General features: G+C 47.7%; 1 protein-coding gene across 2 annotated transcripts; it reads left to right on the forward strand.

The window, feature by feature from the left end:
• The first annotated feature begins 3,188 nt into the window (after positions 1 to 3,188).
• LOC129715349 (uncharacterized) lies at positions 3,189 to 17,327 on the forward strand. 2 transcript variants are annotated; one of them, XM_055665225.1, is made up of 4 exons: positions 3,189 to 3,302; positions 5,033 to 5,246; positions 8,778 to 8,904; positions 10,440 to 17,327. In XM_055665225.1, exons 3-4 carry the CDS (start codon positions 8,817 to 8,819, stop codon positions 14,024 to 14,026), a joined length of 3,675 nt encoding a protein of 1,224 aa, XP_055521200.1. In that variant the 5' UTR covers positions 3,189 to 3,302; positions 5,033 to 5,246; positions 8,778 to 8,816; the 3' UTR covers positions 14,027 to 17,327. The 2 variants fall into 2 exon arrangements, with proteins under 2 accessions (XP_055521200.1, XP_055521198.1); XM_055665223.1 differs by lacking the exon at positions 3,189 to 3,302 and adding an exon at positions 3,877 to 4,038.
• Positions 17,328 to 26,831: the final 9,504 nt, after the last annotated feature.

The following is a 26,831-nucleotide window of genomic DNA, read 5'->3' on the forward strand; positions in this document are numbered from 1 at the left end:
TTGTATTCACTGGAGTTTAGAAGGATGAGGAGATATCTTATAGAAACATAAAAGGACTGGACAAGCTAGACGCAGGAAAAATGTTCCCAATGTTGGGTGAGTCCAGAACCAGGGGCCACACAGTCTTAGAATAAAGGGGAGGCCATTGAGGTGAGAAAAAAACATTTTCCGCCCAGAGAGTTGTGAATTTGTGGAAATCCCTGCCACAGAGGGCACAGTGGAGGCCAAATCATTGGATGGATTTAAGAGAGAGTTAGATAGAGCTCTAGGGGCTAGTGGAGTCAAGGGATATGGGGAGAAGGCAGGCATGGGTTATTGATTGGGGACGATCAGCCATGATCACAATGAATGGCAGTGCAGGCTCGAAGGGCCGAATGGCCTCCTCCTGCACCTATTTTCTATGTTTCTATGTGTCTATGACTCATAAATTTCAACCAGGGCTCCTGCAATTTCCTCTCTAGTTTCCCGTAATGTCTTCAGATATATCTGATCAGGCCCTGGAGATTTGTCTACCTTCATACACAATAGTACCTACAGTAGGTCTTCGACAGTAACACTGACTGCCCTTTTTGCCCCTTTGATCTCCCTTTCCAGTTTACTCCTTAGTTCCAGAAACTCCTCCAGGGATGCACCTGATCCCAGCTGCCTTACCTGTCCTATGCATCCTTCTTGTTTTTGACCAACGCCTCGATTTCCCTCGTCAGCCAAGCTTCCTTACGTTTGTCTGCTTTGCCCTTCACTCTAACGGGGACGTACACATCCTGAGCTTTAGTCCCCACCCTTTTAAAAACATCCCACTTGGCCGATGTTCCTTTCTCTTCAAATCTCTCGTTTCTATTATCCCTATCCAGTCTCGACCCGAAACATCACCCATTCAGAGATGCTGCCTGACCCGCTGAGTTATTCCAGCTTTTTGTGTCTATCTTCGGTGTAAACCAGCATCTACAGTTCCTTCCTAAACATGTAGAAAGGTCCCAACCGAAACATCACCTACGCATGTTCTCCAGAGATGCTGCCTGACCTGCTGGGTTATGTCAGAAGGTCATAAGTGATAGGAGAACAATTGGGCCATTCGGCCCATCAAGTCTACTCCTCCATACAATCATGGCTAATCTATCTCTCCCTCCTAACCCCATTCTCCTGCCTTCTGATACCCGTACTAATCCAGAATCTATCTATATCTGCCTTAAATATATCCACTGACTTGGCCTCCACAGCCTTCTGTGGCAAAGAATTCCACAGATTCACTAAAGAAATTCCTCATCATCTCCTTCCGAAAAAAACATCCTTTAATGCCGAGGCTGTGACCTCTAGTCCTAGACTCTCCCAATAGTGGAAACATCCTCTCCACATCCATTCTACCCCCCCCCCCCCCCCCCACCCTCCACATTCCCCCACCCTCTCTCCCCCTTCCTGTTACTCCAGCACTTTGTGCCTTTCCTTGGTAAACCGGCATCCGCAGTTCCTTGTTTCATAAGAATATTTTTCAGATCAACAGCCTTTCATGAGTTTGTTGGCAGGTTGTTTGGCTGCTGTAAATATCCCGGGTTTGCAAGTGAGTGGTAGAAACTTGGGAAGTTGATGGGAATGTGGAGAAGTGTAGAATGTTCAACCTAGAACAGTATGGAACAAGGACAAAATGGCCAGAGGGTGGCGCAGCGGTAGAGTTGCGGCCTCACAGCGCCAGAGACCCGGGTCCGATCCCGACTACGGGTGCTGTCAACCACCTAGTCCCACCTGCCTGCGTTTGGCCCATATCCCTCCTAATCAAGTAGGGGAATCGAGGACCAGAGGACAAGGACCAGAGGAAAAGAGTTTAATAATAATAATACATTTTATTTGTGAGCGCCTTTCAAAGTCTCAAGGACACCTTACAGAATTTAACAAGAGTAAAAACATATAATCGGAGTAAAATAAATAATAAAGACATAACCAATACACAAATTAAAGACATAATTCGATCCAAAGACAAAAAAAAAATCAAAAACACAATGTGAAGAGAGAGCAGCGGCAGCTAAACCGTGCCAGCGTCCACTCTCCCTTCACGACAGTCATCTTGGACACAAACTAAAATAATCACTTACGCAGAAAAATCATCCCCCCACAATGGTTGCCACTGTGGTGGAAGGCACAATGTCCAGTCCCCATCCCTAGTTCTCCCAAAGTCAGGCCTATTGAGGCCTCCGCTATAGCCTCTACGGAGGCCCGATGTTCCTGGCCGTTCTCGCCGGGTGGTTTTGCCCCGGCGTCAGGAGAGTCCTCTCAGCGGCTGGGCCACCTGGAACGGCCGATTCCCTACCGGAGACCGCGGCTTCCGAAGCCGACAAGGCCGCGCCGGTTTGGAGCTCCCAGGCTCCCGATGTTGAAGTCGGCGCCGCCCGCTCTCCCCGTGTATGTTCTCCCCGTGACCTGCGTGGGGTTTGTCCGAGATCTTCCGTTTCCTCCCACGCTACAAAGTCGTAGAGGTATGCAGATTAATCGGCTTGGTATAAGTGTAAATTGCCCCTTGTGTTTGTTGGATAGTGTTATTGTGCAGGAATAGAAACATAGAAACATAGAAATCAGGTGCTGGAGTAGGCCATTCGGCCCTTCGAGCCAGCACCGCCATTCAATATGATCATGGCTGATCATCCAGAATCAATACCCCATTCCTGCTTTTTCCCCATATCCCTTGATTCCATTAGCCCTAAGAGCTATATCTATTCTCTTGAATACATACAGTAAATTTGCATCTACTGCCTTCTGTGGCAAAGAATTTCACAGGTTCACAACTCTCTGGATGAAAATGTTTTTCCTCATCTCAGTCCTAAATGGTCTACTCCTTATTCTTAAACTGTGTGACCCCTGGTTCTGGACTCCCCCAACATCGGGAACATTTTTCCTGCATCTAGCCTGCCCAATCACTCAAGAATTTTATATGTTTCTATAAGATCCCCTCTCATGCTTCTAAATTCCAGTGAATACAAGCGCAGTCGATCCATTCTTTCGTCATATGTTAATCCTGCCATCCCGGAAATGAACCTGGTGAACCTACTCTGCACTCCCTCAATAGCCTAGGCTCACCAGGTTAATTCCCGGGACTGACATATGATGCAAGAATGGATCGACTGGGCTTGTATTCACTGGCATTTAGAATGGATCGCTGATCAGTGTGGACTCAGTGAGTTACTCTAGCACTTTGTGTCTAACTTTGTGTGTACGCTTTTCTATGACGGGCAGCGTGGGTGTAGCTTTGGAGCGCACTATATATACAACGTGGAAATGATCTGAGCAATTTCATCAAGCCGGATATCTGCCGCCGAGTGAGTATTTTTTACTCTTTAACACTGACTGAATCTATAGTGGGGGAATTCCAGGATGGAAGGACTTCTAGTAGTTCTTGTGAAACATTTACACGAGTCCACGTTAAGCTGCTTGTAAATAATGTAGCAGATAGACTATCCAGTCTGTCTCACTGGAGAGAGATACAAAAATGCTGGAGTAACTCAGCGGGACAGGCAGCGTCTCTGGAGAGAAGGGATGGGTGACATTTCAGGTCAAGTCTGACTTGGTTCTGAAGACGGGTCTCGACCCGAAATGCCACCCATCCCTTCTCTCCAGATATGCTGCCTGTCCCGCTGAGTTACTCCAGCACTTTGTGTCGATCTCAAGGTAAACTTAAACCAAACACCTTTCGACCCAGTAGAGGGCGACTGGCCCAAAGGTAAACTTGGAGTGTGTGTGTGTGTGTGTGTGTGTGTGTGTGTGTGTGTGTGTGTGTGTGTGTGTGTGTGTGTGTGTGTGTGTGTGTGTGTGTGTGTGTGTGGGTGTGTGTGTGGGTGTGTGTGTGTGTGTGTGTTTGTGTGTGTGTGTGTGTGTGTGTGTGTGTGTGTGTGTGTGTGTGTGTGTGTGTGTGTGTGTGTGTGTGTGTGTGTGGTGTCGTCGACGATGTTTCAATCATTCAATACACCTTTCTGACTTGAGAAATTGTCATATTTGACAGCGGGAAGGCTTTCAACCCTGTTGCGTTTTTATAAGGAGCTTTCAAATCCATTCACGGTAAGTAGGTTTACTTAGACAAAATGCTGGAGAAACTCAGCGGGTGCAGCAGCATCTATGGAGCGAAGGAAATGGAATGAAGAAGGGTTTCGTCCCGAAACGTCGCCTATTTCCTTCGCTCCATAGATGCTGCTGCACCCGCTGAGTTTCTCCAGCATTTTTATCTACCTTCGATTCGACCTGCCATCTGCAGTTGCTTCTTAAACAACTAGATTTACAATTTCAATCTTTGCGAAAGTTATCCCGGAATCTCTCAAAGTCTGGCTCAACTTTCTCCTCAAAGTTTAACGTCATTTTTATAGTACTTGTAAGACAACAGGAGCAGGGAGGTTCTACTGCAGTTGTACAGGGTCTTGGTGAGACCACACCTGGAGTATTGCGTACAGTTTTGGTCTCCAAATCTGAGGAAGGACATTATTGCCATAGAGGGAGTGCAGAGAAGGTTCACCAGACTGATTCCTGGGATGTCAGGACTGTCTTATGAAGAAAGACTGGATAGACTTGGTTTATACTCTCTAGAATTTAGGAGATTGAAAGCTGGAGTATCTCAGCGGGACAGGCAGCATCTCTGGAGAGAAGGAATGGGTGACGTTTCGGGTTGAAACCCTTCTTCCAACTCTCTCTTGAAAACATCCAGTGAATTGGCCTCTACTGCCTTCTGTGGCAAAGAATTTACAACTCTCTGGGTGAAAAGGTTTTTCCTCATCTCGGTGATACTGACGATAGTGAGATTAGTTAGAAAACTGGAGATGGGGGGGGGGGGGGGGGGGGGGTTGGGTGATGAGAGAGGCAACGCAAGGGTTACTTAAGGTTGAAAAACCTGTATTTACAAGCTGTACCTGGTGAGCACCGCCCTCGTTTATGGCCAGGTACTACGTGAGCGACTGTCCATTGTTTCTGCACATTAAGACCGAAAGTGAAAGTGTATTTTCCCAGAACTCATTCCAACCTCGGGTGTGGAGACCGCTGGAGAATAAATAGCCTTTCTCTGCAGATATCGCTGCGGGCGTTGGAGTCGATTCTTGTGTTTGCTGAAAGCAGTCTCGGTAAATCTCAGCTCCTAGCGCCGGGGGTTGTGGTCGGTCCAGTGAGGTTCTGTGTCTGCACTCAGCACTGATTGTGCTGGGGGGAAGCTCCAAGCAAGACCATTCGTCCCATCGCCAACGCTGCAATCCCCTTACAGCTACAGACGGTCGCTTTCTTGATCGGTGAGTGATGCAGGTTCTAGGCATAAGCTTAGGGGCGACCTTGCCTTTGCGGTTGCAGCCCCTAGACTGTGGAACAGCATTCCCTTTCCCATCAGAACTGCCCCCTCCATCGACTCTTTTAAGTCAAGATTAAAAACTTATCTATACTCCCAAGCCTTTCCTGACGTCCACTGAGCGAGGGCTACATGTATATATGTATGTAGTTTGTTTGTTTATACTATTCTTATAACAAATGTAAAGCACTTTGGCCAACGAGAGTTGTTTTTTAAATGTGCTATATAAATAAATGTGACTTGACTTGACTTGTCTATCTTCAGTGAAAACCAGCTGCTGCAGTTCCTTCCTGCACAAATTAATCGAAAGGACAAAGAAACATAGAAAATAGATGGAGTAGGCCATTCAGCCCTTCGATGCATCACCGCCATTCAATATGATCATGACTGATTATCCAAAATCAGTACCCCATTCCTGCCTTCTCCCAATATCCCTTCATTCCGTTAGCCCTAAGAACTAAATCTAACTCTCAGTAGACAGGAAAAACTCAGTGGTACATGCAGCATCTCTGGAGAGAAGGAATGGGTGACGTTTCGGGTCAAAACCCTTCTTCTAATGCCCCTGTCCCACTTAGGAAACCTGAACGGAAACCTCTGGAGACTTTGCGCCCCACCCAAGGTTTACGTGCGGTTCCCGGAGGTTGCAGGTGGTTGCCGGAGGTTGCAGGTAGTGGAGGCAGGTAGGGAGACTGACAAAAACCTCTGGGAACCGCACGGAAACCTTGGATGCAAACGTCAGGTACGCTCATGGGCGGATTCATGGGTGATTATAGGACACATTTTAGCAACCTGACTCCGCCATCTTGCTCCGCTTTCTTGCTCCCGGCTTCTTGCTTCCGGCCAAAGATTGGATCCGCAGCGAGGAGAAGGAGTGCGGGGCCCGGGGCAGCGGGGAGAGAGAGTGCGGGGCAGCGGGGAGAGAGAGTGCGGGGCCCGGGGCAGCGGGGAGAAGGAGTGCGGGGCCCGGGACAGCGGGGAGAGAGAGTGTGGGGCCCGGGGCAGCGGGGAGAAGGAGTGCGGGGCCCGGGGCAGCGGGGAGAGAGAGTGCGGGGCAGCGGGGCAGCGGGGGGAGAAAGAGTGTGGGGCCCGGGGCAGCGGGGAGAGAGAGTGCGGGGCCCGGGGCAGCGGGGGAGAGAGAGTGCGGGTGCAGCGGGGAGAGAGTGTGGGGCCCGGGCAGCGGGAGAGAGAGCAGCGGGGAGTGGGGAGAGAGAGTGTGGGGCCCGGGGCAGCGGGGAGAGAGAGTGCGGGGGCAGCGGGGAGAGAGAGTGTGGGGCCCGGGGCAGCGGGGAGAGAGAGTGCGGGGCCCGGGGCAGCGGGGGAGCGAGAGTGCGGGGCCCGGGGCAGCGGGGAGAGAGAGAGTGTGCGGTGCAGAGAGTGTGGGGGGGGCAGAGGGGAGAGAGGGTGCGGGGCAGTGGGGGAGAGAGAGTGTGGGGCCCGGGGCAGCGAGGAGAGAGAGTGCGGGGGCCCGGGGCAGCGGGGAGAGAGAGTGTGGGGCCCGGGGCAGCGGGGAGAGAGAGTGCGGGGCCCGGGGCAGCGGGGAGAGAGAGTGCGGGGCCCGGGGCAGCGGGGAGAGAGAGTGCGGGGCCCGGGGCAGCGGGGAGAGACAGCGCGGGGCCCGGGGCAGCGGGGGAGAGAGAGTGCGGGGTCCGGGGAGAGGGAGTGTGGGGTCCGGGGAGAGAGAGTGTGGGGCGCGGGGCCGCGGGGAGAGCGAGTGTGGGGCCCGCGGCGCGCGGCGCCGCGGGGAGAGAGAGTGCAGGGCAGCGAGGAGAGAGAGTGCGGGGCAGCGGGGAGAGAGAGTGCGGGGCCCGGGGCAGCGGGGAGAGAGTACGGGGCCCGGGGCAGCGGGGAGAGAGAGTGTGGGGGCCCGGGGCAGCGGGGGAGAGAGTGTGGGGCGGGGGCAGCGGGGGAGAGAGAGTGCGGGGCAGCGGGGAGAGAGAGCCCGGGGCGGGCAGGGGGAGCAGCGGGGAGAGAGAGTGCGGGGCCCGGGGCAGCGGGGTGAAGGAGTGCGGGGCCCGGGGCAGCGAGGAGAAGGAGTGCGGGGCCCGGGGCAGCGGGGAGAGAGAGTGTGGGGCCCGGGGCAGCGGGGAGAAGGAGTGCGGGGCCCGGGGCAGCGGGGAGAGAGGAGTGCGGGGTCCGGGGCGGCGAGGAGAGAGAGTGCGGGGCCCGGGGCAGCGGGGAGAAGGAGTGCGGGGCCCGGGGCGGCGAGGAGAGGGACATAAGAGGGGGGACATTGTAGTGAGGGAGCAGGCGAGAGAGTGCCGGGGGGATAAGGCCTAGTGTGTGTGAAGTTGCAGGGAGGTTTACAATGTTTCTTATTTACAATGTTTCTTATTTAATGTCCCTTGTCTAGTCTGAAATAAAGTTCATTATTGGATTAGAAGAAATATAATTGTGTGTGTTATATACATTTATATAATTTTCATGTATGTGTGTTTATAAACATTTTATTCTTTAACAAGAATCAACAGAATTATGAACGAACAGAATTATGAATCTAACCCTGTAATCACGCACAACGTCCCCTCCTGTCAATCACCCTGCGAGTCGGGTCGGTTCCGGTTACTACAAAATCAACTCAAACACTGCTTGTGAGCCATTTAAAAAGAAATGATTTAAAAAACATTAAAAAAGACAATTACCAGAATCAAATTTTATTCTTGACAAGAAGTTTGAACTGACAGATTTATGAATCTGACCCACACAAACTGTTGCCCCGCAACATTGATTACAGTGCGAGTCGGGTCGGGTCAGGTAGGCTCAGGTTGCTAAAATGGTCGTGGAAAAATGCCCATGATCCCCTCCATAGCGTACTACACGTCAGTCCATTGCATTTAGCAGGAGTAGCCTATCTTGCTCCGCTATAGGATCTTTGGTCCCTATCAGGGCAGGCGGGAGGTGGAGGAGATGGAGCCGCTGTTCGGGGCCCGTCATTTGCTCCGACCCTTCCTCACCCCGCACCTAGTATCTTTCCCACGCAATACAGTGTCTATCTTCGTTACAAACCAGTATCTGGTTGCCAAGCCGGGCAAAATGACTCGGTGTTCAGGTTGCCTGGAGGCGCTTTGAGTGGTCAGTGGGACCCGGGCAACCGTTCATTTCGAACCCTGCCTCTACATAAACACTGGCGCAGCGGTATAGTTGCTGACTCACTGCACCAGAGACCCGGGTTAGATCCTGACCACGGGCGCTGTCTGTACGGAGTTTATACGTTCTCCCCGTGGGTTTTCTCCACGATTTTCGGTTTCCTCCCACGCTCCAAAGATGTACAGGTTTACAGGTTAATTACAGGTTAATTGGATTGGTATAAATGTATATTGACCCTAGCGTGTGTAGGATAGTGTTAGTGTGCGGGGATCGTGGACGGCACGGGCTCAGTGGGTGTTTCCACACTATCTCTAAAAACCTTTTTGGTCACATGTTCAAGAAGCCGTACGTCGAGTGGATTCATCTTCATATTTTATTTCTCATTCTGTTTCAGATCACCGGATTTTGTTGACTGTCCATTTCCGGTTCAGTGATGAGTGAGTGCTTGCAACTGGCCACTCTGGGCCGGCCTTTCCAGTTGGGAATGCTGTACGACTGCCGATCAGATGCTCTGATCCCAGGTACTGGAATGTCTTCACACAAATCATGAAGTCACATGAGCCCAGAGTAGGTGAATCGAAAGACATGATAAGGGAATAACGTATAGTGCAAGGTAAAGCCAGCAAAGTCCGATCAAGGGTAGTCCAAGGGTCACCAACGAGGTAGATAGTGGTTCAGGAGTGCTCTCTGGTTGTGGTAGGATTCACATATACCTTCCACTCAATGAATTTCAACTTATGAAGGATTTTGTCAGGGTCTCTTGCCCAGAGTTGGGTAATCGACGACAAGGGGACATAGGTTTAAAGTGAAGGGGAAAAGATTTAATAGGAATCTGAGGGGTAACTTTTTCACACAAAGGGTGGTGGGTGTATGGATCAAGCTACCAGAGGAGGTAGTTGAGGCAGGGACCATCCCAATGGTTAAGAAACAGTTAAATGGGTACATAGACAGGTGTGTAGGGGTATGGGCCAAACGCAGACTGGTGGGACTTGTGTCGCTGGGACATGTTTGTCAATGTGGGCAAGTCAGGCCTCTTTACATGCTGTATCACTCTATGATACAGTGGTGGTCAATGCAGGGCCATAGGTTCAGGTGACCAATCTCACAATGGTGACCACAACCTTTCTCAGTTATAGTCCAGTTTATACAGTGGATTGAATATTGAGCGGCACGGTGGCACAGAGGTAGAGTTGCTGCCTTACAGCACAAGGGACCCAGGTTCAATCCTGACTACCGGTGCTGTCTGTACAGAGTTTGTACTTTCTCCCCGTGACCTGCGTGAGTTTTCTCCGCGATCTCCGGTTTACCTCCCACACTGCAAGGACGTACAACTTTGTAGGTTAATTGGCTTAATAAAATTATAAATTGTTCCTAGTGTGTGTAGGATAGTGTTAGTATGCGGGGATCACTGGTTGGCGATGTCCCGATGGGCCGAAGGGCCTGTTTCCGCGCCATATCTCTAAACTAAACTAAACATGGATATTTGAAGAATATTTGAAGTTGATCCAAACCATCGCCTATCCATGTTCTACAGAATTGCCTCCTGACCCACTGAGTTGCTGTAACACTCAATGTATTTTTAGTTTAGTTTTAGAGATACTGTGTAGAAACAAGCCCTTTGGCGCACAAAGTCCGCACCAACCAGCAATCCCCGCACATTAACACTATCCTACACACACTAGGGGCAATGTTACATTGATACCAAGCAAATTAACCTACAAACCTGCACGTCTTTGTAGTGCGGGTGGATACAGAAGATCTCGGAGACAACTGAAGATCTCGGAGGAAACAAAGAACGTACAAACTCTGCACAGACAGCACCCGTAGTCAGGATCGAACTCGGGTCTCTGCCGGTGTAAGCGCTGTAAGGCAGCTACTCTATCGCTGTGCCACCATGCCGCACCTATTGCTCATGTGATCAGTCCAGTGAGTGTAGAGTGTTTTACTTTCAGCCCAAGACACATCCTGCACAGAGATTGAATCTACTGAAGGAACATTATTCACTTTGAGTAGTTTTCACAACGTTAACAGTTTTGATCGCTGATTTATCCTGTAGACGTCACCTTGTGGGACTTGCAGACACTGCAGAGCAACCTTGATCGTCATGACCAGCCCAGCACCGTGTTTCACATCATTGCATCAGATTCCATGGAGAAGAAATCCAATGCCCTCAATGTGTCAGAGTCACTGAAAGTGAGTTTCCTGGGTGGGTTGGTGGAGGTGAAAGGGTCGGCAAAATATCTCAGAGACACGAAGGAATCAGAGCAACAAGCACGAGTTACCCTTCAGTACAAAGCAACAACCAAGTTTGAACAACTGACGATGAGTCACTTAGGGAGACAGAATATTACCTACCCGAGTGTGTTTGATGAGGGCTCAGCCACCCATGTCATTATAGCAGTGCTGTATGGGGCCCAGGCCTTCTTTGTGTTTGATCAAATGGCTTCTTCAGCAGAGAACACACAGAATATTCAAGGCAACATGGAGGTGATGATTAAACGTCTCCCTATGATTGCGATCGAGGGAGAGGCCTCCCTAGAAATGACAGAAGAACAGAGCACTCAGGCCGAGAAGTTTAGCTGCACCTTTTATGGGGATTTCTCACTGAAGAACAATCCCACCACCTTCAAAGACGCCATCAATATCTGCGCAACACTGCCACACCTCCTGGGTCCAGATGGAGAACATTCAGTGCCCGTCACAGTCTGGCTCTATCCTCTCAATAAACTGGATACCAAAGCTGCTCAGATGGTGAGGGAGATCAGCGTGGGACTGGTCAATCGCTGCCAGTGTGTCCTGGAACAGCTCAGTGAGGCCGCGATGGGGTGCAATGACCTGATGAAAGACAGTGTCGCAGTTCAGTTTCCTGAGATCGGGGACAGGATACTTCAATTCCGAGAGATGTGTCTGGAGTACAAACTGGTTTTCCAAGGGACCTTAGCCAGAGTTTTGCCGTCCATTCGCGGCGGTGGGAAGGAGGAAGGGTTGCTGGTGGACATATTGAAGAACAGGGAACAGTCACCATTTAAACACCAATCACTGACCACATGGCTGGATGACAAGGAATGGGAGATGATGGTTGTGGGATTTTGCCTCAGGATAATGAAAGACATACCTGTTGTGAAATCAAGGAGAGAGTTGCATAAAGTGTTGATGGGTCCAGTAACAGACTACGTGGTCTGTTTCACATTCACAACACTGCATCAGGAGGAGTTCTACCTGACGGAGGCAATCAATTACCTCCGATCTCTCACAGCAGAGAAAATGCAGATGCCACCTCCTGCTGCCGGAGCCAATACAACACAACACAGCGAGCGCTGGTTTCACTTATCGTCCATACCCGAGAAGATGAAGGAACGATCAGGACTGTTCCTGGATTTTGCCACAGCCAACAGTGGGGACGAGAAAGTAAAATTCCTTGTTGGATCCGCACAGGATGACAGTAACGTGGGTGCGTCTATTTACCTGTACGGAGGTGTGATGGTGAGGAGCCGCTGCTTTGAACCCCCGTCTCAGCCTGAGAGACCAACAGCGAGTGGGACAACACACGACAGTGTGATGCTGCAGTTAGAGCCACCCACATGTGGTTCTGATGAGATTGTGGGCTACAAGGTAGAGTATCGAGGTAGCCAGCAGGAGAAATGGACAATACTAGATACACCTGACGCATCCCACTCCTTCACGATATCTGGGTTGGAGTCACACCAGGAATATCACATCCGATACAGAGCAGTGACCAAGGTAGGGGTCAGCAAGGCCAGTGAAATCTACATGGTCTCCACCCGGCCGACAAGTCCTCCTGGTAAACCGGTCTTCCAGGATCGTTCACCCAACCCAACACTGTCCGGCGATGGACAAAGTCAGATTGGAGCCGACGTATTTCAATACAGGAATGAATACAAGGAAGAATCTTTGTTCAAGTCTATTGCATTGGACAGATCATGGGAGCAGGTTCAGACAAAAGACAGACATGATAGTTCACACAGACCAAAGAGAATTGCCCTGAAACTTCTTGAACAAGCTCAATTAATAACCAAAGGAAACCCTTCCATTTACAAGCTCAACCTAGAGAGGGAGGTGTTTAATCAGTCCAAGCAGCTTGTGAAATGCTCCTTAGGAAAGCCCACCACTATGCACAAGATGAAGACAATTATGTTGCTGGGGGCAACTGGATCAGGAAAGACAACCCTCATCAACGGGATGATCAACTACATCTTGGGCGTGGAGTGGCGGGACAACTTCAGATACCAGTTAATACAGGAGGAGACGGGAAAATCCCAGGCTGAGAGCCAGACTTCCTCCATCACTGCCTACCATCTCCACCACCAGGCAGGGTTTAACATCGACTGCTCTCTGACTATCATCGACACGCCAGGGTTCGGGGACACCAGGGGCATCAGCCGGGATCGACAGATCACTGAGCAAATCCGCACGTTCTTCACTTCCCCACAGGGCATTGATCAGATCGACGCGGTCTGTTTCGTCGTCCAAGCATCCTTGGCTCGCCTGACCCAGACACAGAAATATGTCTTTGATTCCATCCTTTCCATTTTTGGCAAAGATATCACGGGGAACATTCAGATACTGGTGACGTTTGCGGACGGGCAGCGCCCCCCAGTTCTGGAGGCCCTGAAAGTCGCCCAGGTACCCTGCCCCAAAGACAAAAAGGGATTGCCAGTACACTTCAAGTTTAACAATTCTGCCATTTATGCCCAGCGTCCGACCTCTGGCGTCGAGGGGAGATCTAACAGCGGGGAAGAAGATAATGACTTTAACCTGATGTTCTGGAAGATGGGGACAAACAGTATGAAAAAGTTCTTCACAGCTCTGAGCACGATGCAGGCGAGGAGCCTGCTCCTGACCAGAGAGGTTCTGAAGGAACGTAGCCAGCTGGAGTCTGTAGTGGCCGGGTTGCAGCCTCTGATCCAAGCAGGGCTGACCAAATATGAGGAGCTCAAAAAATCCCAACAAGTTCTGGACCAAAACCAGTCCAACCTGGAAGAAAATAAAGACTTTGAGTACGAGGTTGATGTGATTGTTAAAGAAAAGAGGAAACTTGGCAGTGATGCTCCATTAGTAAACAACTGTACAGTTTGTGAATACAGTTGTCACGACCCCTGTATGTATGCAGGTTATATTTACAAATACTGGTGTACGTCAATGGACTGGTGGGGAAATTGTAAAGTCTGTCCGGGGAAGTGTGCCTCACGAAAACACCGAAGGGAAAAGTACAGGTATGTCTGTGTAACAAAAAAGGAGAAGAGGACGTACAACGAACTGAAGAAAAAGTATGAGAAGAAATACAAAGGTGAGAAGATGAGCCTGCAGAAGGTTAGGGAGTCACTTGAGCAGGAGTTTGCTGAGATGGGGAACACAGTTCTGGAGCTGATTCAAGAATTATCCCAGGGCATTAGACGACTTGAAGAAATAGCCCTGAGACCAAACCCGTTGTCCACCCCGGCTTACATTGACCTCCTGATTCAGGGTGAGAAAGATGAGGTGAAGCCCGGCTTCATTGAGCGAATTCAGGCACTCACCGCTGTGAAGAAGCAGGCAGAGATCAGAGAAATAATCACCAACAAGATGCTGCTACCAAAGTATTCGAAGGAAGGTGCGGCAGGAGGGAAAAGTTCTGGAGATTAGTAAAATAAAAAAATATCAAAGTGATGAATTGATTCTCTTCCAAGAAGTAACCGAGAAACATTCCAGCTGTTTTCCACTGCGTTTCACTCAACCGATAGACAAATCCTCGGTCTAATTCCTCATCCTTCCCCCTCCCCCAAGTGCCCATAGTGTCCTCATTGGAACTTACCGAATGGTGAAAGGCCTGGATAGAGTGGATGTGGTGAGGATGTTTCCATTAGTGGGGGAGTCCAGGATCAGAGGTCACAGCCTCAGAATTAAAGGATGTTCTTTTAAGGAGATGAGGAAGAATTTATTTCGTCAAAGGGTGGTGAATCTGTGGAAGTCTTTGCCACAGACGTCTGTGGAGGCCAAGTCAATGGATATTTTTTAAGGCAGAAATAGATGGATTCTTGTTTAGTATGGGTGTCGGGAGTTATGGGGAGAAGGCACGAGAATGGGTTTGGGAGGGAGAGATAGATCAGCCAAGAGTACAAATCTACACTTTAAAAATGTCCATTGACTTGGCAATGAATGCCACAGATTCACTGACTATCCTCTGACTAACAACATTCTTCCTAGTCGTCTTTTATTCTGACGTTTTTGCATCTGATCCTAGACTCTTCCACTAGGGGAAACATCCTCTCCACATCCACTCTATCCAGGCCTTTCACTGATTCAGTAAGTTTCAATGAGGTCCCCACTCATCCTTCTAATCTACAGCGAGTAGAGGCCAGTGCCGCCACATGCTCATCATATGTGACCGTGGTCGCCTTCGGGATTTTAACATCTCGTAGCCCGCGATCCCTTTACCAGGGATCGACCATGGATGCTTGCGGACTTAACATAACGGAGCCCGCGGAACTCCAAGCCTCAGGAGCTTCGACCGCGGGAGAATAAAGAGGAGGAAGATTGGACCATTTTTGCCTTCCATCACAGTGAGGAATGTGGAATCTGCCGTGGCGGATGTTTGTGTTGACTGTGATGTAGTTGTGTGTCTTGGTGCTTTTTTTCAGCAGGACTGTATGGCAAGTTGCATATCACTCCACCTTAATTGGTACATGCGACAATAAAGACCTTTGATACCTTTAAAGAATTGTAGAAGCTGTATTTTTGCGTAGAACAAAGTGTTGGAGTAATTCAACGGGTCAGGTAGCATCTCTGGAAGACATGGATAGGTGATGTTTCAGGTTGGGATCCTTCTTCACACTAATGTAGTAGGGGAGAGAAAGTTGGGGGGGGGGTGGGAGGTGAGGATACTTGACAGGCCTTGTCCTGCCCCATCTCATCAGCTTTCTCCTACCCGATTTTGAAACGTCACTTGTCCACATCCTACAGAAATGCTGCTTGACCTGCTGAGTTACTCCAGCACTTTGTGCTCTATGCATTATTCTTTCAGAAGTAGACAAAAATGCTGCAGAAACTCAGCGGGTGTGGCAGCATCTATGGAGCGAAGAAAATAGGTGACGTTTCGGTTGTCTGAAGACGAATCTCGACCCGAAACGTCGCCTATTTCCTCCGCTCCATAAATCCTGCCTCACCCACTGAGTTTTTCCAGCATTTTTGTCTACCTTCGATTTTCCAGCATCTGCAGTTCCTTCTTAAACATTTATTTAGTTATTTATTTACTTTAATTATTTATTTCGAACAGAATAAAATAATAAAAAGCAAGTGTGAAACAGCATACAAAAAACAAAACAAAAATATTTATAAAGTGTCATAAACAATATCTATAAATAAATGAAATCGTATGTGTCCGAAAATGAGCAGGAAGAAGCCAAAGCTTATTCATTCCAACCCATTATTCAACTGTTTCTAATTATCTTATATAAATTTAGCAGCTATATGTACACCAAATTATTTACATTTATACACTAATCAAATATTTACAAAGCCATACAAAAAAGAAAAGAAAAAAAACCCTCATATACTATACAGTATCTTAGTCATATATATAACCCATCTCTCTATAATCACCCTTCCCAATACAATCAGCATAACAAATATCTCACTCACAATCACCTTTCCTCATCCCAATATCCTTTTAAACAAGTGTTTTTGTACATCTTTTTAAAGTGAATTATGTTTGTGCTAAGTTTTATCTCCTGTTCCAGACCATTCCACAAATTCACACCACAGATTGCTATGCACATACTTTTAAGAGCTGTTCTGACATTGAGTTTTTTTTTAATTATGTTCCCCTCTCAAATTATACCCACCCTGTCTTTCCATAAACAGTTTTTGTATATTTCTTGGAAGTAAATTATTTCTTGCTTTGTACATGATTTGCGCAGTCTTAAATTTAACCAGATCGGTGAACTTCAGTGTATGTGTCTTTAAGAATAATAAATTGGTATGTTCAAGATATCCAATGTTATTGATAATTCTTATTGCTCTTTTTTGTAATGTGCATAACGGCTGTAGGTTGGTTTTGTAGGTGTTACCCCATATCTCCACACAGTAACTCAGATATGGCAATATGAGTGTATTATACAAAGTATGTAATGATTTGTGGTCCAGAATGTGTCCTGATTTTCCCAATATTGCTATAGACTTTGCCAGTTTTGCTTTGACGTGGTTTATATGTGGTTTCCAGCCGATTTTGTGGTCTAAGATCACACCAAGAAATTTATTTTCATATACTCTTTCTATACTTATGTTATCTATTTTCAATTGTACTTTTATGTTTTCCAAATAGCATAATCTTTGTTTTGCTTAAATTTAGAGACAATTTGTTGACATCAAACCACTGTTTTAATTTATTCATTTCTGATGTGATGACTTCCCAAATCTGCTTCAAATTGCCACCGGAACAAAAAATATTCATATCATCGTCAAATATAATTAATTTCAGTATATTTGATACTTTGCATATGTCGTTAATGTACATTATGAAAAGCTTTGGACCTAACACAGACCCTTGAGGTACTCCACAAGTTATGTTCATGTAAGTTGATTTATGTTCACCTATTTCTACAAATTGTTGCCTGTTTCTTAAATAGCTTCTCACCCAATCCAATCCAACCCCTCTGATGCCATACCTATCCAGTTTCATGAGTAAAATGTTGTGATTTACGGTATCAAATGCTTTTTTAAAATCTATCAATATTCCCACTGCAAGTTTTTTATTATTTATGCAATTCTTTTAGCAGTAATCTGTAACTTTCCAATGGATTATTGTCTCAGATGATACTGCATTATTGCTTCAGCATTTTAAAGCATGTATGCCTAGTTGACATTGTATTGCAATTAATATATGGTTTATTGCAATAGAAACACATTTTTTTATTAAAAGTTATAGATGCACGGATTAATTAATGTGTGTGTGTGTGTGTGTGTGTGTAAACTTTGACGATTTGTTGGGAAATCAGGTTCTTGTTCTTGGAGAATTTAGAAGAGTCACCGGAAGCTACAAATCAAGGAGAATGAACATTCTCTATTTAGGGAGGACTAGTCACATCTTCCCATATCCACCCCTTTCCGCCTTCCACAGAGACCGTTACCCCCATAATTCCCTGGTTAACTCATCCCTTCCCACCGAAAACAACCCCTCCCCAGGTACCTTCCCCTGCAATGCAGTAGATGCAACACCTGTCCCTGTACCTCCTCTCTCGAATCTGTCCAGGGACCTCAATGGTCCTTTCAGGTGATGCAGAGATTCACTTGCACCTCCTCCACACTGATCTGTTGTATCCGCTGTTCAAGAAGTGGACTCTTATACATCGGCAAGACCATATGCAGACTGGGCGATCGTTTCATTGAGGCCCTAAGCTGTTCCACTTGTGAGGCCCCTCCCAATACCCCACCCCCACGACTAGAGGAAGATGGTCCACCAGATTGACACCGATTTGCAGCCGAGCGTGGCCAATGAGATAAGGGGTTGGAAAGCTGCGCTTCATTTATTTATTTATTGCCAGTGCTAGTGTCGAGTTATTGGCTTAAAACACTATTATTCTGAAATGGAGGGCAAGGAAAATTACTGAAGGGTTGTTTAAAGAATACAGTGCGTTGTGGACAGCATATGTAAGAAAGGCCTATGACAGTCAAAAATATTATACACCTTGCAGGGCTCTCACTTAATTTTTTTTCTCTGTTGACAGCCGGGCAACCTTGGCAGTTTTTTAAGTTGCCAAATGACAGTTTAGGTGGTCATTTAAGACGGCTTGCATGTAGTTACCGCAGTCGGAATTATGCTCAATGAAGCATTCACATATTATTTCTGCTTCAAATAAAGTCACAAGCTAAACATATTCACCAATCAAGACATGATATATCCCACAATGACATGCAGCAAAATTATAATACAGTATCTCAACTCTTTTTACACATTGCAATGAATGCAATTTCTACTATTTCTTTCCAAACAAAAATGTGGTTGGATTATTCAGCGTATGATCAACCTCGGTGAGACCAAGCGCAGGCTTGGCGTTCGCTTCACTCAGTTCGCAATAACCAACCTGATCTCCCGGTAGTTCAGCACTTCAACTCCCCCTCCCATTCTGAATCCGACCTTTCTGTCCTGGGCCTCCTCCATGGCCAGAGTGAGGCCCACTGTAAATTGGACGAGTAGCACCTCATTTTTTTGCTTGGACAGTTTTACAACCCAGCGGTATGTGCATTGATCTCTTCAATTTCAGGTAATCCCTGCTTTCTCCTCCCCCCTTCCCAGCTCTCCCTCAGCCCACTGTCTCCGCCTCTTCCTTTCTTCTTCCCGTCCCGCCCACACCCTCACATCAGTCTGAAGAAGGGTTTCGACCCGAAACATCGCCTATTTCCTTCACTCCATAGATGCTGCCTCATCTGCTGAGTATCTCCAGCATTTTTGTCTACCCATTCACACATATTCTGTTAACCCACTTTCCTCACCCACTCTCTACATATTGGGGGCAATTTTACAGACAAGTCAACCTACATAGCCAATGCATCTTTGGGATATGGGAGGAAACCCACACACTTGCAGGGAGAATGTGCAAATTCAACACAGACAGTGCCCGAGGACAGGATTGAACACAGATCTCTGGCGTGTGAGGCAGCAAGTCTCACAGCTGTGCCACTATATTTTGTTTTACAACACACAAAAAATTATACGTTGATAACTTTGGTTACTAAAAAAATGAAAATATCCATTTTCAGTTTTAAATCTCCAAGTGACGCTATGTCCCCCTTTACAGCTACTGTATGTTTTAATTCAGTTCAAGACTATGGGGCAGTACATTGGCCATAAAGTTGCTGCCTGAAAGTGCCAGAGACCCGGAATTGATCCTGAATATAGGTGCTGTCTGTATAGTCTGTGACTTGTGTGGATTTTCTCTGAAATCTTCAATTTCCTCCAACATCCCAAAGACCTACACACCTACAGATTTGTAGGATCATTGGCTTGGTGTAAATGTAAAATTGTCCTAAGTGTGTGTAGGATAGTGTTAATGTGCGGGGATCGCTGGTCGGTGGGCAAAGGGGCCCATTTCCCGTGCTGTACCTCTAAACTCAACATCTTCCCCGTACACTTTATGGAGCCCAGAATAAGGCACAATACCGCCAGCTGACCTGGGACAGCATGTTTCTACCTTTGTTAATCGGTTAATGAAGCCCCCAATTTTTTTTTTGTTAATTCATCTTGCATTCTTTAGCCTTTCTCAATCCTTGTTTCCCTTTTCTAATTCCAGCCCAATAAGGGAAAACAAAACACAAGGATACAACTAAATGAAGTGTAGCCCCAGTTAGAAGTTACACATCTCTTCCAGAACCAAGTAATCTCATTCCCTGCTTTATTTTGTACGTGTTCAGTAATCAAACAAATAAATGCTTCATACAATGAAATAAAATGTTTACAGGCCTCAATACCAGCGTCTGGTTGTTAGTCCCTCTATGCAAGAGAAAATATCACGTGATTTCTCAGAACATTCTAATCAAAATTGCTGTAAATAGTGCAGTCAGTTACAGTAATCTCCAGAGGAAACACAGTGTGGTGAAATAGGCAGATAATTACAACGATAGAAACATAGAAACATAGAAAATAGGTGCAGGAGGAGGCCACTTGGCCCTACGAGCCAGCACCGCCATTCATTGTGATCATGGCTGATCTTCCCCATTCAATAACCCGTGCCTGCCTTCTCCCCATATCCCATGATTCCACTTGCCCCTAGAGCTCAATCTAACTCTCTCTTAAATCCATCCAGTGATTAGGCCTCCACTGCCCTCTGTGGCAGGGAATTCCACAAGTTCACAACTCTCTGGGTGAAAAAGTTTTTTCTCACCTCAGTCTTAAATGGCCTCCCCTTTATTCTAACACTGTGACCCCTAATTCTGGGATCGCCCAACATTGGGAACATTTTCCTGTATATAGCTTGTCCAGTCCTTTTATAATTTTATATGTTTCTATAAGATATCCCCTCATCCTTCTAAACTCCAGTGAATACAAGCCTATAATCAAGTCCGATCATGAATCAAGTCCAATCCAGCTCAAAGGAACAGGGTTGGAATCCAATGGCTGATAATCTATGCAACAGAAACAAGGAACTGCAGATGATGGTCTACAGAAAAGGACAAAGTGATGTAGTAACCCAGCGGGTCAGGCAGCATCTCTGGAGAACATAGATAGGTGATGTTTTAGCTCAGAACCCTTCTTTGGGGTCACGAAGATTATGTTTAGGAACTGCTGGTGCTGGCCTACACCATAAATAGACACAAATTGTAGACTCCACTGGTCAGGCAGTATCTCTGGAGAATAGGTGACGTTTCGGCTCAAGACCCTTCTTTAGCCTGGGAGTCAAGGGAGAGGGAAACTTGAGATATGAAAAGATACAAAGGTATGAAAAGGACAAATCAAAGCCAGCAATGATGATCGAGAAAAGGTGAAGCCCACAATGGTCCATTGTTGGCTGCGGAGAAGGTAATAACGAGTTATACAAACAGTGAAACTCATCAGGACGATAGTGAAACTAGAATAACGACTAGGGTGGAATTGGACGATGAGAGAGGGAATGCAAGGGCTACTTGAAGTGAGAGAATTCAACGTTCATGCTGTAAGCTGCCAAAGTGAAATATGAGGTGCTGTTCCTCCAATTTGCATTTGGCCTACCTGTGACAGTGGAGGAGGACCAGGACGGAAGAGATCAGTATCTCCCGATCGCCAAACATTTTAACTCCCCTTCCCATTCTCATACTGACCTTTCTGTTCTAAGCCTCCTCCGGTAACGGTCCTGGTTTCCTGCTGCTGTTGGTCCCTGTTCGGACTGCCATCGGTGCTGGAGAGGTCAGTGACCTCACTCCCGTTTAACTCGATCCTCAGAGCCCACACTGGAAGCTTGGGCACCCATTCAGACATGTTGTGTCTTGCTTACTAAATAGAGAAAGGCCTGGATAAAGTGGATATGGAGAGAATGTTTCCATTGGTGGAAGACGGCACAGCGTTAGAATTAAAGGACGTTCCTTTAGGAGAGGAATTTCTTTAGTCAGAGGATCGTGAATCTGTGGAATTCATTTCCACAGAAGGCTATGGAGGCCAAGTTAATTTATATTTTTAAGGATAAAACTTATAGAGATGTATCAAATCATGAGAGGAATAGATTGAGTAGATGCACAGAGTCTCTTGCCCAGAGATGGTGAATTGAGGACTGGAGGACATAGGTTCAAGGTGAAGGGGGAAACGATTTAATAGGAATCTGAGGTTTAACCTTTTCACATAAAGGGTGGTGGGTGTATGGAACAAGCTGCCAGAGGAGTTAGTTAAGGCAGGGAATATCCCAATCTTTAAACAATAATGAGGTTTTGAGGGAGATGGACCAAGCGCTGGCATGTGGGACTAGTGTAGATGGGGCATGTTGGCCGTTGTGGGCAAGTTGGGCTGAAGGGCCTGTTTCCACACTGTAGTAGGCCATTCGGTGCAGTAGGCCATTCGGCTCTTCAAGCCAGCACCGCCATTCAATATGATCATGTGCTGGGGTCACATGGTTTGAGGGGGATGGGGAAGATCCAGTGGAGCAGCCACTGAGGTTATCAGGGTAAGGTGGAAGAGCACTAGGACCCAGCGCAGTCAAACCCAGGGGAGTGGGAGTCTGCAGTGTGGAAACTTCAGGCCCGGTGCTAAGTCCAGGCTGCAAGTTTGGCGACAGCTGCGGGCTTCTGGAGGGCCGTGGAGTGGCAAGGGTCAGCGTGCAAAGAGTAGGAGGTCCCGGAGGGGCGGCAAGGTTCGACGGGTCCGGTGAGGCAGCGAGGTGAGTAGGCCCCCCCCTTAGATCTCGAGGCTCTAAGCTTAAGCTTGTTTAGTTTATAGGTAAATCCGGCCCTGCCTGTTCCTGCTTTTTCCTCATATCCCTTGATTATCTCAGCTAATTGTCTCTTGAAAACATCCTGTGAATTGGCCTCCACTGCCTTCTGTGGCAGAGAATAGTAAGATTAAACGAGTACTTACCAGTACGAAGTTTGATCTGTATTTTATGAGGAGTTACGATGAGGGATTACGTGAAGAACCCACCCAGCGCGCAGGCGCGGCATACTTCCAAGCAGCGGTGTGGAATCACAGATAGACACTAGTTGAAGTAAAGATAGTAAAGACCAACGAGACATTAGTCCGAATTTGATCTATATAATGAGGGTGGGAGCGGAGGGCACGTAATCCCTCATCGTAACTCCTCATAAAATACAGATCAAACTTCGTACTGGTAAGTACTCGTTTAATCTTACTATTTTACTTCGGAGTCACGTGAGTGACTACGTGAAGACTTCAAAGGTATGTGATTTCAAACCGTGTAACAGTTATATCACTCACTGCCGAAAGATCATCGAGGGAGGAAGTGGTATCTAAAGACCAACAAGTTTGTTTAGTTATAAAAGAAATGTTTATTAACTATAACAAAAAATAGCTCCCCTGGGCTTTAAATCATAACTTTGCGGTTTCTAAAATGCTTTCCGCAAAGACGTCCGGTTCCATCAGCGGTTTTCTGTAGAATCTTTGGAATGTCGATTCCCTTGACCATCCCGCTGCTCTGAGGATGTGGTCTAGGGGAACCTGCATCCTATCCGCCGCTGAGGTGGACGCTGCCCTGGTTGAATGGGATTTAAAAACATCTGTGTTAATCCCTGCCATGTTGAGGACCTGTTTCAACCATCTGGATAAAGTCTGGCTGGTAACCCGTCCAAAAGGCTTTTTGTGGCTAACCCATAAGGCTTTCTCTCCCCCTCTAAGTGTTTGGGTAGTGTCTAAATAATGATGAAGGTGGGTCACCACACACAGCCTGGGTTCTGGAGGGTATGCCCGGAAGATCTACGGGGAGTTGGATGTACCTGGTCTACTTTGTTTTACCAACCCCGGCATGGTGAAAGTAATGGTATCTGGGGTGGTCACCATGTAGTTCAGATTTAGCTGATGCAGCGACTGAACCCTCTGAGCCGAGACAAGCGCCATTAGCATAAGGGTCTTATAAGTGGACTGTTCCAGGCTCAGGGATCCCACCGGAGGCCAACCTCGAAGGTGTGTTAGAACTACACTCACATCCCACATATGGGTGTATCTAGATGAAGGGGGTTTGGTGTTAAAGATCCCCTTAAGGAGTTTGATGACCAGAGGGTGGGATCCGACACTATGCTGTCCTATGGGCATGAGGTATGCGGACAGGGCGCTCCGAGCTGTATTGATGGCACTGTAGCTCATCTTGAGGTCGTGGTGCAGGTGGGCCAGGAACTCCAGCACATCCGAGATCGAAGCCGTCTTGTAGGATGTCCCTGCTTCCAGACAGTACTGTTCCCATTTCCTGATGTAGGTCAGGTACTGCTTTTTGGTGGAAACTCGCAGGGATGCCGACATGGTGGTGATTGTTCTCTCTGATAACCCCAATCCCCGGTAAGGTCTGTTCAAAATCTGGAAACCAGGAGGTTCAATTTTTGGTGGCATGGATGGCTAATGCCAGTTACCGGGTGAGTCAATAATTGGGGGTGGTTATGAAGGACCATAGGTGTCTCTACCACCATGTCGTGGAACATTGGGAACCATGGTTGGGTAGGCCAGTCGGGTACGACCAGAATGCCAGAGGCTGAGTCTGCCTGAATTTTCTGGAGTACCCGACTGATGAGGCAGAAGGGAGGGAAAGCATAGAAAAAGAAATTTCCCCAATCCAGCGTGAAGGCATCTACCGCTGCTGCCTCTGGGTCTGGTTCCCAAGCCACATACATGGGTAGTTGGTGATTTAACCTAGACGCAAACAAATCTATATCTGGCGTACCATATTGCTTGACAATTTTAGCAAATAATTTTGGGTCCAACATCCATTCGATGTTGTCATTGAATTTTCGTGACCTGGTGTCCGCCACTAAATTTAGCTTGCCTGGTAAATAGGCAGCTGATAGCCAAATATGTCTCTCGACACACCATTGCCAGATAATAGCAGTTAATTTGTCGCATGATACTGATTTTATGCCACCCATGTGCTGGATATAAGATACCGCCGTAGTGTTGTCGATCATAATTCTAACATGCACGTGCCGCATATCAGATGCATATGCTTTTAGCCCATAAAAGGCCGCGAGCATTTCCAAAAAGTTAATGCCCAGTGATTGTAGTAGCGATGCCTCTGAGTTAGTCCATCTGCCACCCGTGCTGTCTATGGAGTTAGTAGCTCCCCAGCCTAAAGCACTGGCATCCGTTGTAATGATTATGTTAGGATTGGTTACGGCGATAGGACTGTGACTGTGCCAGATATTATCAACCCACCACTGAAGTTCTGATTTGGCTTCAGTGGGTAATTCCATTTTGCGGTCACAATGTCCCCTATTAAGACGTAATGCATGAGTCCTTGCTCTTTGTAAATTTTGATAATGCAAGGGCCCATGTTGGGCAGCCGGGAATGCTGCTACTATAGAGCCAATAACTCTGGCTACATGCCGTATCCTAGGTTGCGGTGTAGCAATCAAATGGTTACAAGCTTCGATGAGTGAGACTTTTTTGTCTCTGGGCAGAGTGACAGTCATATGAATAGTGTCAATAGTGAAGCCTAGGTAGTCCATGTTAGTAGTAGGCTCCAATATTGATTTATCTGGGTGAAGGATGAATCCCAAAGCTTCAAGGAGTTGCTTAGTGGCTAAAACTCCTGCGACAGCTTGTTCCCTTGTTCTCCCTAAGATGAGAACATCGTCCAGATAGGCCACGACTAAATGTTTTAGTTCTCTCAATTTCCTCATGGCCACTTTAAGAATTTTCGTAAATAGTCTGGGAGCTGTCGTTAACCCATTGGGCAAGGCTCGGTACTGCCATAGCTGGCCCATCCAGATAAATTTCAGATATTTATAATAATCTTTATGAATGGGTACCAAATAGTAAGCATCTTTGATATCTATGATTGCCATGTAGTATCCCTTGGAGATCAGTTGTCTGGCAGTGACAAATGTCTCCATTTTGAAATGTTGATACTCAACAGACTGATTAAGTGACGTCAGATCAATAATAATGCGACATCCACCATCTTTTTTGGATTTGAGAAAAATATTTGATACAAATTCTTGCGGCTCGTGTGTGGTCATTTCTATGATGCCTTTGGCCACGAGCCGATCAAGTTCAGCTTGTCCTTCTACCTTCTCAACTGCTGAGGGAAGGAATACCCTTTGGGGCATGTGCTGAACTGGCGGTTCTACGCCTGGTTTGAACTCAATTTTGTATCCACTAATACTGTTGAGTATAAACTTATTATTAGTAAGGGAGCACCAAACATGCTTGAAAAACCTCAAACGTCCTCCTGTTAATACTACACCCTTTGTCTGTGTATGTTGACAGGAACCAGACCCACCTACCTCCATGTTTACTTGTGGGGTCGTTTTCGGTGGGTTTGGCCCAAGGTTGTCCGTGTTGGTGCTGCGGTGGGGCGGCGCATCTTCCCACGGCTCCGCCCTGGGCCCCACTCTAAAAAAGAGCTCTGGGGGTAGTGGGAGGCGGTCACCAGGCTTTCACCAGCTCGGTACCTGCTGGTGGCTGCCGAGGCGTGCTGCCAACTGGGTGTCTTCACCCTGCTCGGTCCTGGCCCTGCCCTCATGAGGCCTACAGGTTTGGCCGCCTCTTCCAGCTCCTTCAGCCTTTTGGCCAGGTCTGCACCAAATAGCAGCGCCTCCCGTTCGGGCGCTGGAGCTTTGCAGAGGCCCGCATATGTTGGGTTGAGGGCCGGCCTGATGTTGTCGCGCCGTAGGTTATTTAACTCGTAGGTGGTGCTGCACATCAGTGCGAGGGCATCCTGCTGGGGTATGGTCAGGTCTTCATTCCCAACGGACCGAGCAAAGGCGGTGACGGCTGCTGAGTGGAGCTTCAGGACTCGCTGCATTTTGACTTCCTGAGCCCTGATCTGCTGCCCCAGGTGGTTCCAGATCTGCCCATTGACCGTCTTGACCCTCAGCGCCTCGCAATTCTCTGGCGCTGTGTATGTGTCAAGGGCCTGCTGGACGGCCTTGTCCTGCAGCGGGTTGTTGGACAGCTTGTTTATGCTGGCCGCCAGTCTGGGTGGCAACACCATCCCAGTTGTTGGGGGCGCTGCATATCGGCCCACTACACCCAGTAGCTCTTCTTCTTGCACGCCCGGCATGCTGATGGTATCCTCCGCCTGCCCTTGGGATAGGCCAGCCCAGTCCTGGCCTCCCTTACTGCCCTCGAACATAGAGGGTACAGAAGGGTGTGGAGAGGAGGAGGCCAAAGCCCGTCCTCCTGGGAGATGCCGCATCTCCTCGTTTATCATTCGCTCTAGGAGCTGCCTCATGCAGCTGATCCGAGCGTCTCCCCTTTTCGGTGGGGGAGAGTGTTCCCGTTCCTCCGATTCATCGGAGGACACCGGCCGGTCGGTCTTATGAGTCGCCT

This window comes from Leucoraja erinacea, unplaced genomic scaffold, assembly GCF_028641065.1.
Source record: "Leucoraja erinacea ecotype New England unplaced genomic scaffold, Leri_hhj_1 Leri_1130S, whole genome shotgun sequence".
Taxonomy (NCBI): domain Eukaryota; kingdom Metazoa; phylum Chordata; class Chondrichthyes; order Rajiformes; family Rajidae; genus Leucoraja; species Leucoraja erinaceus.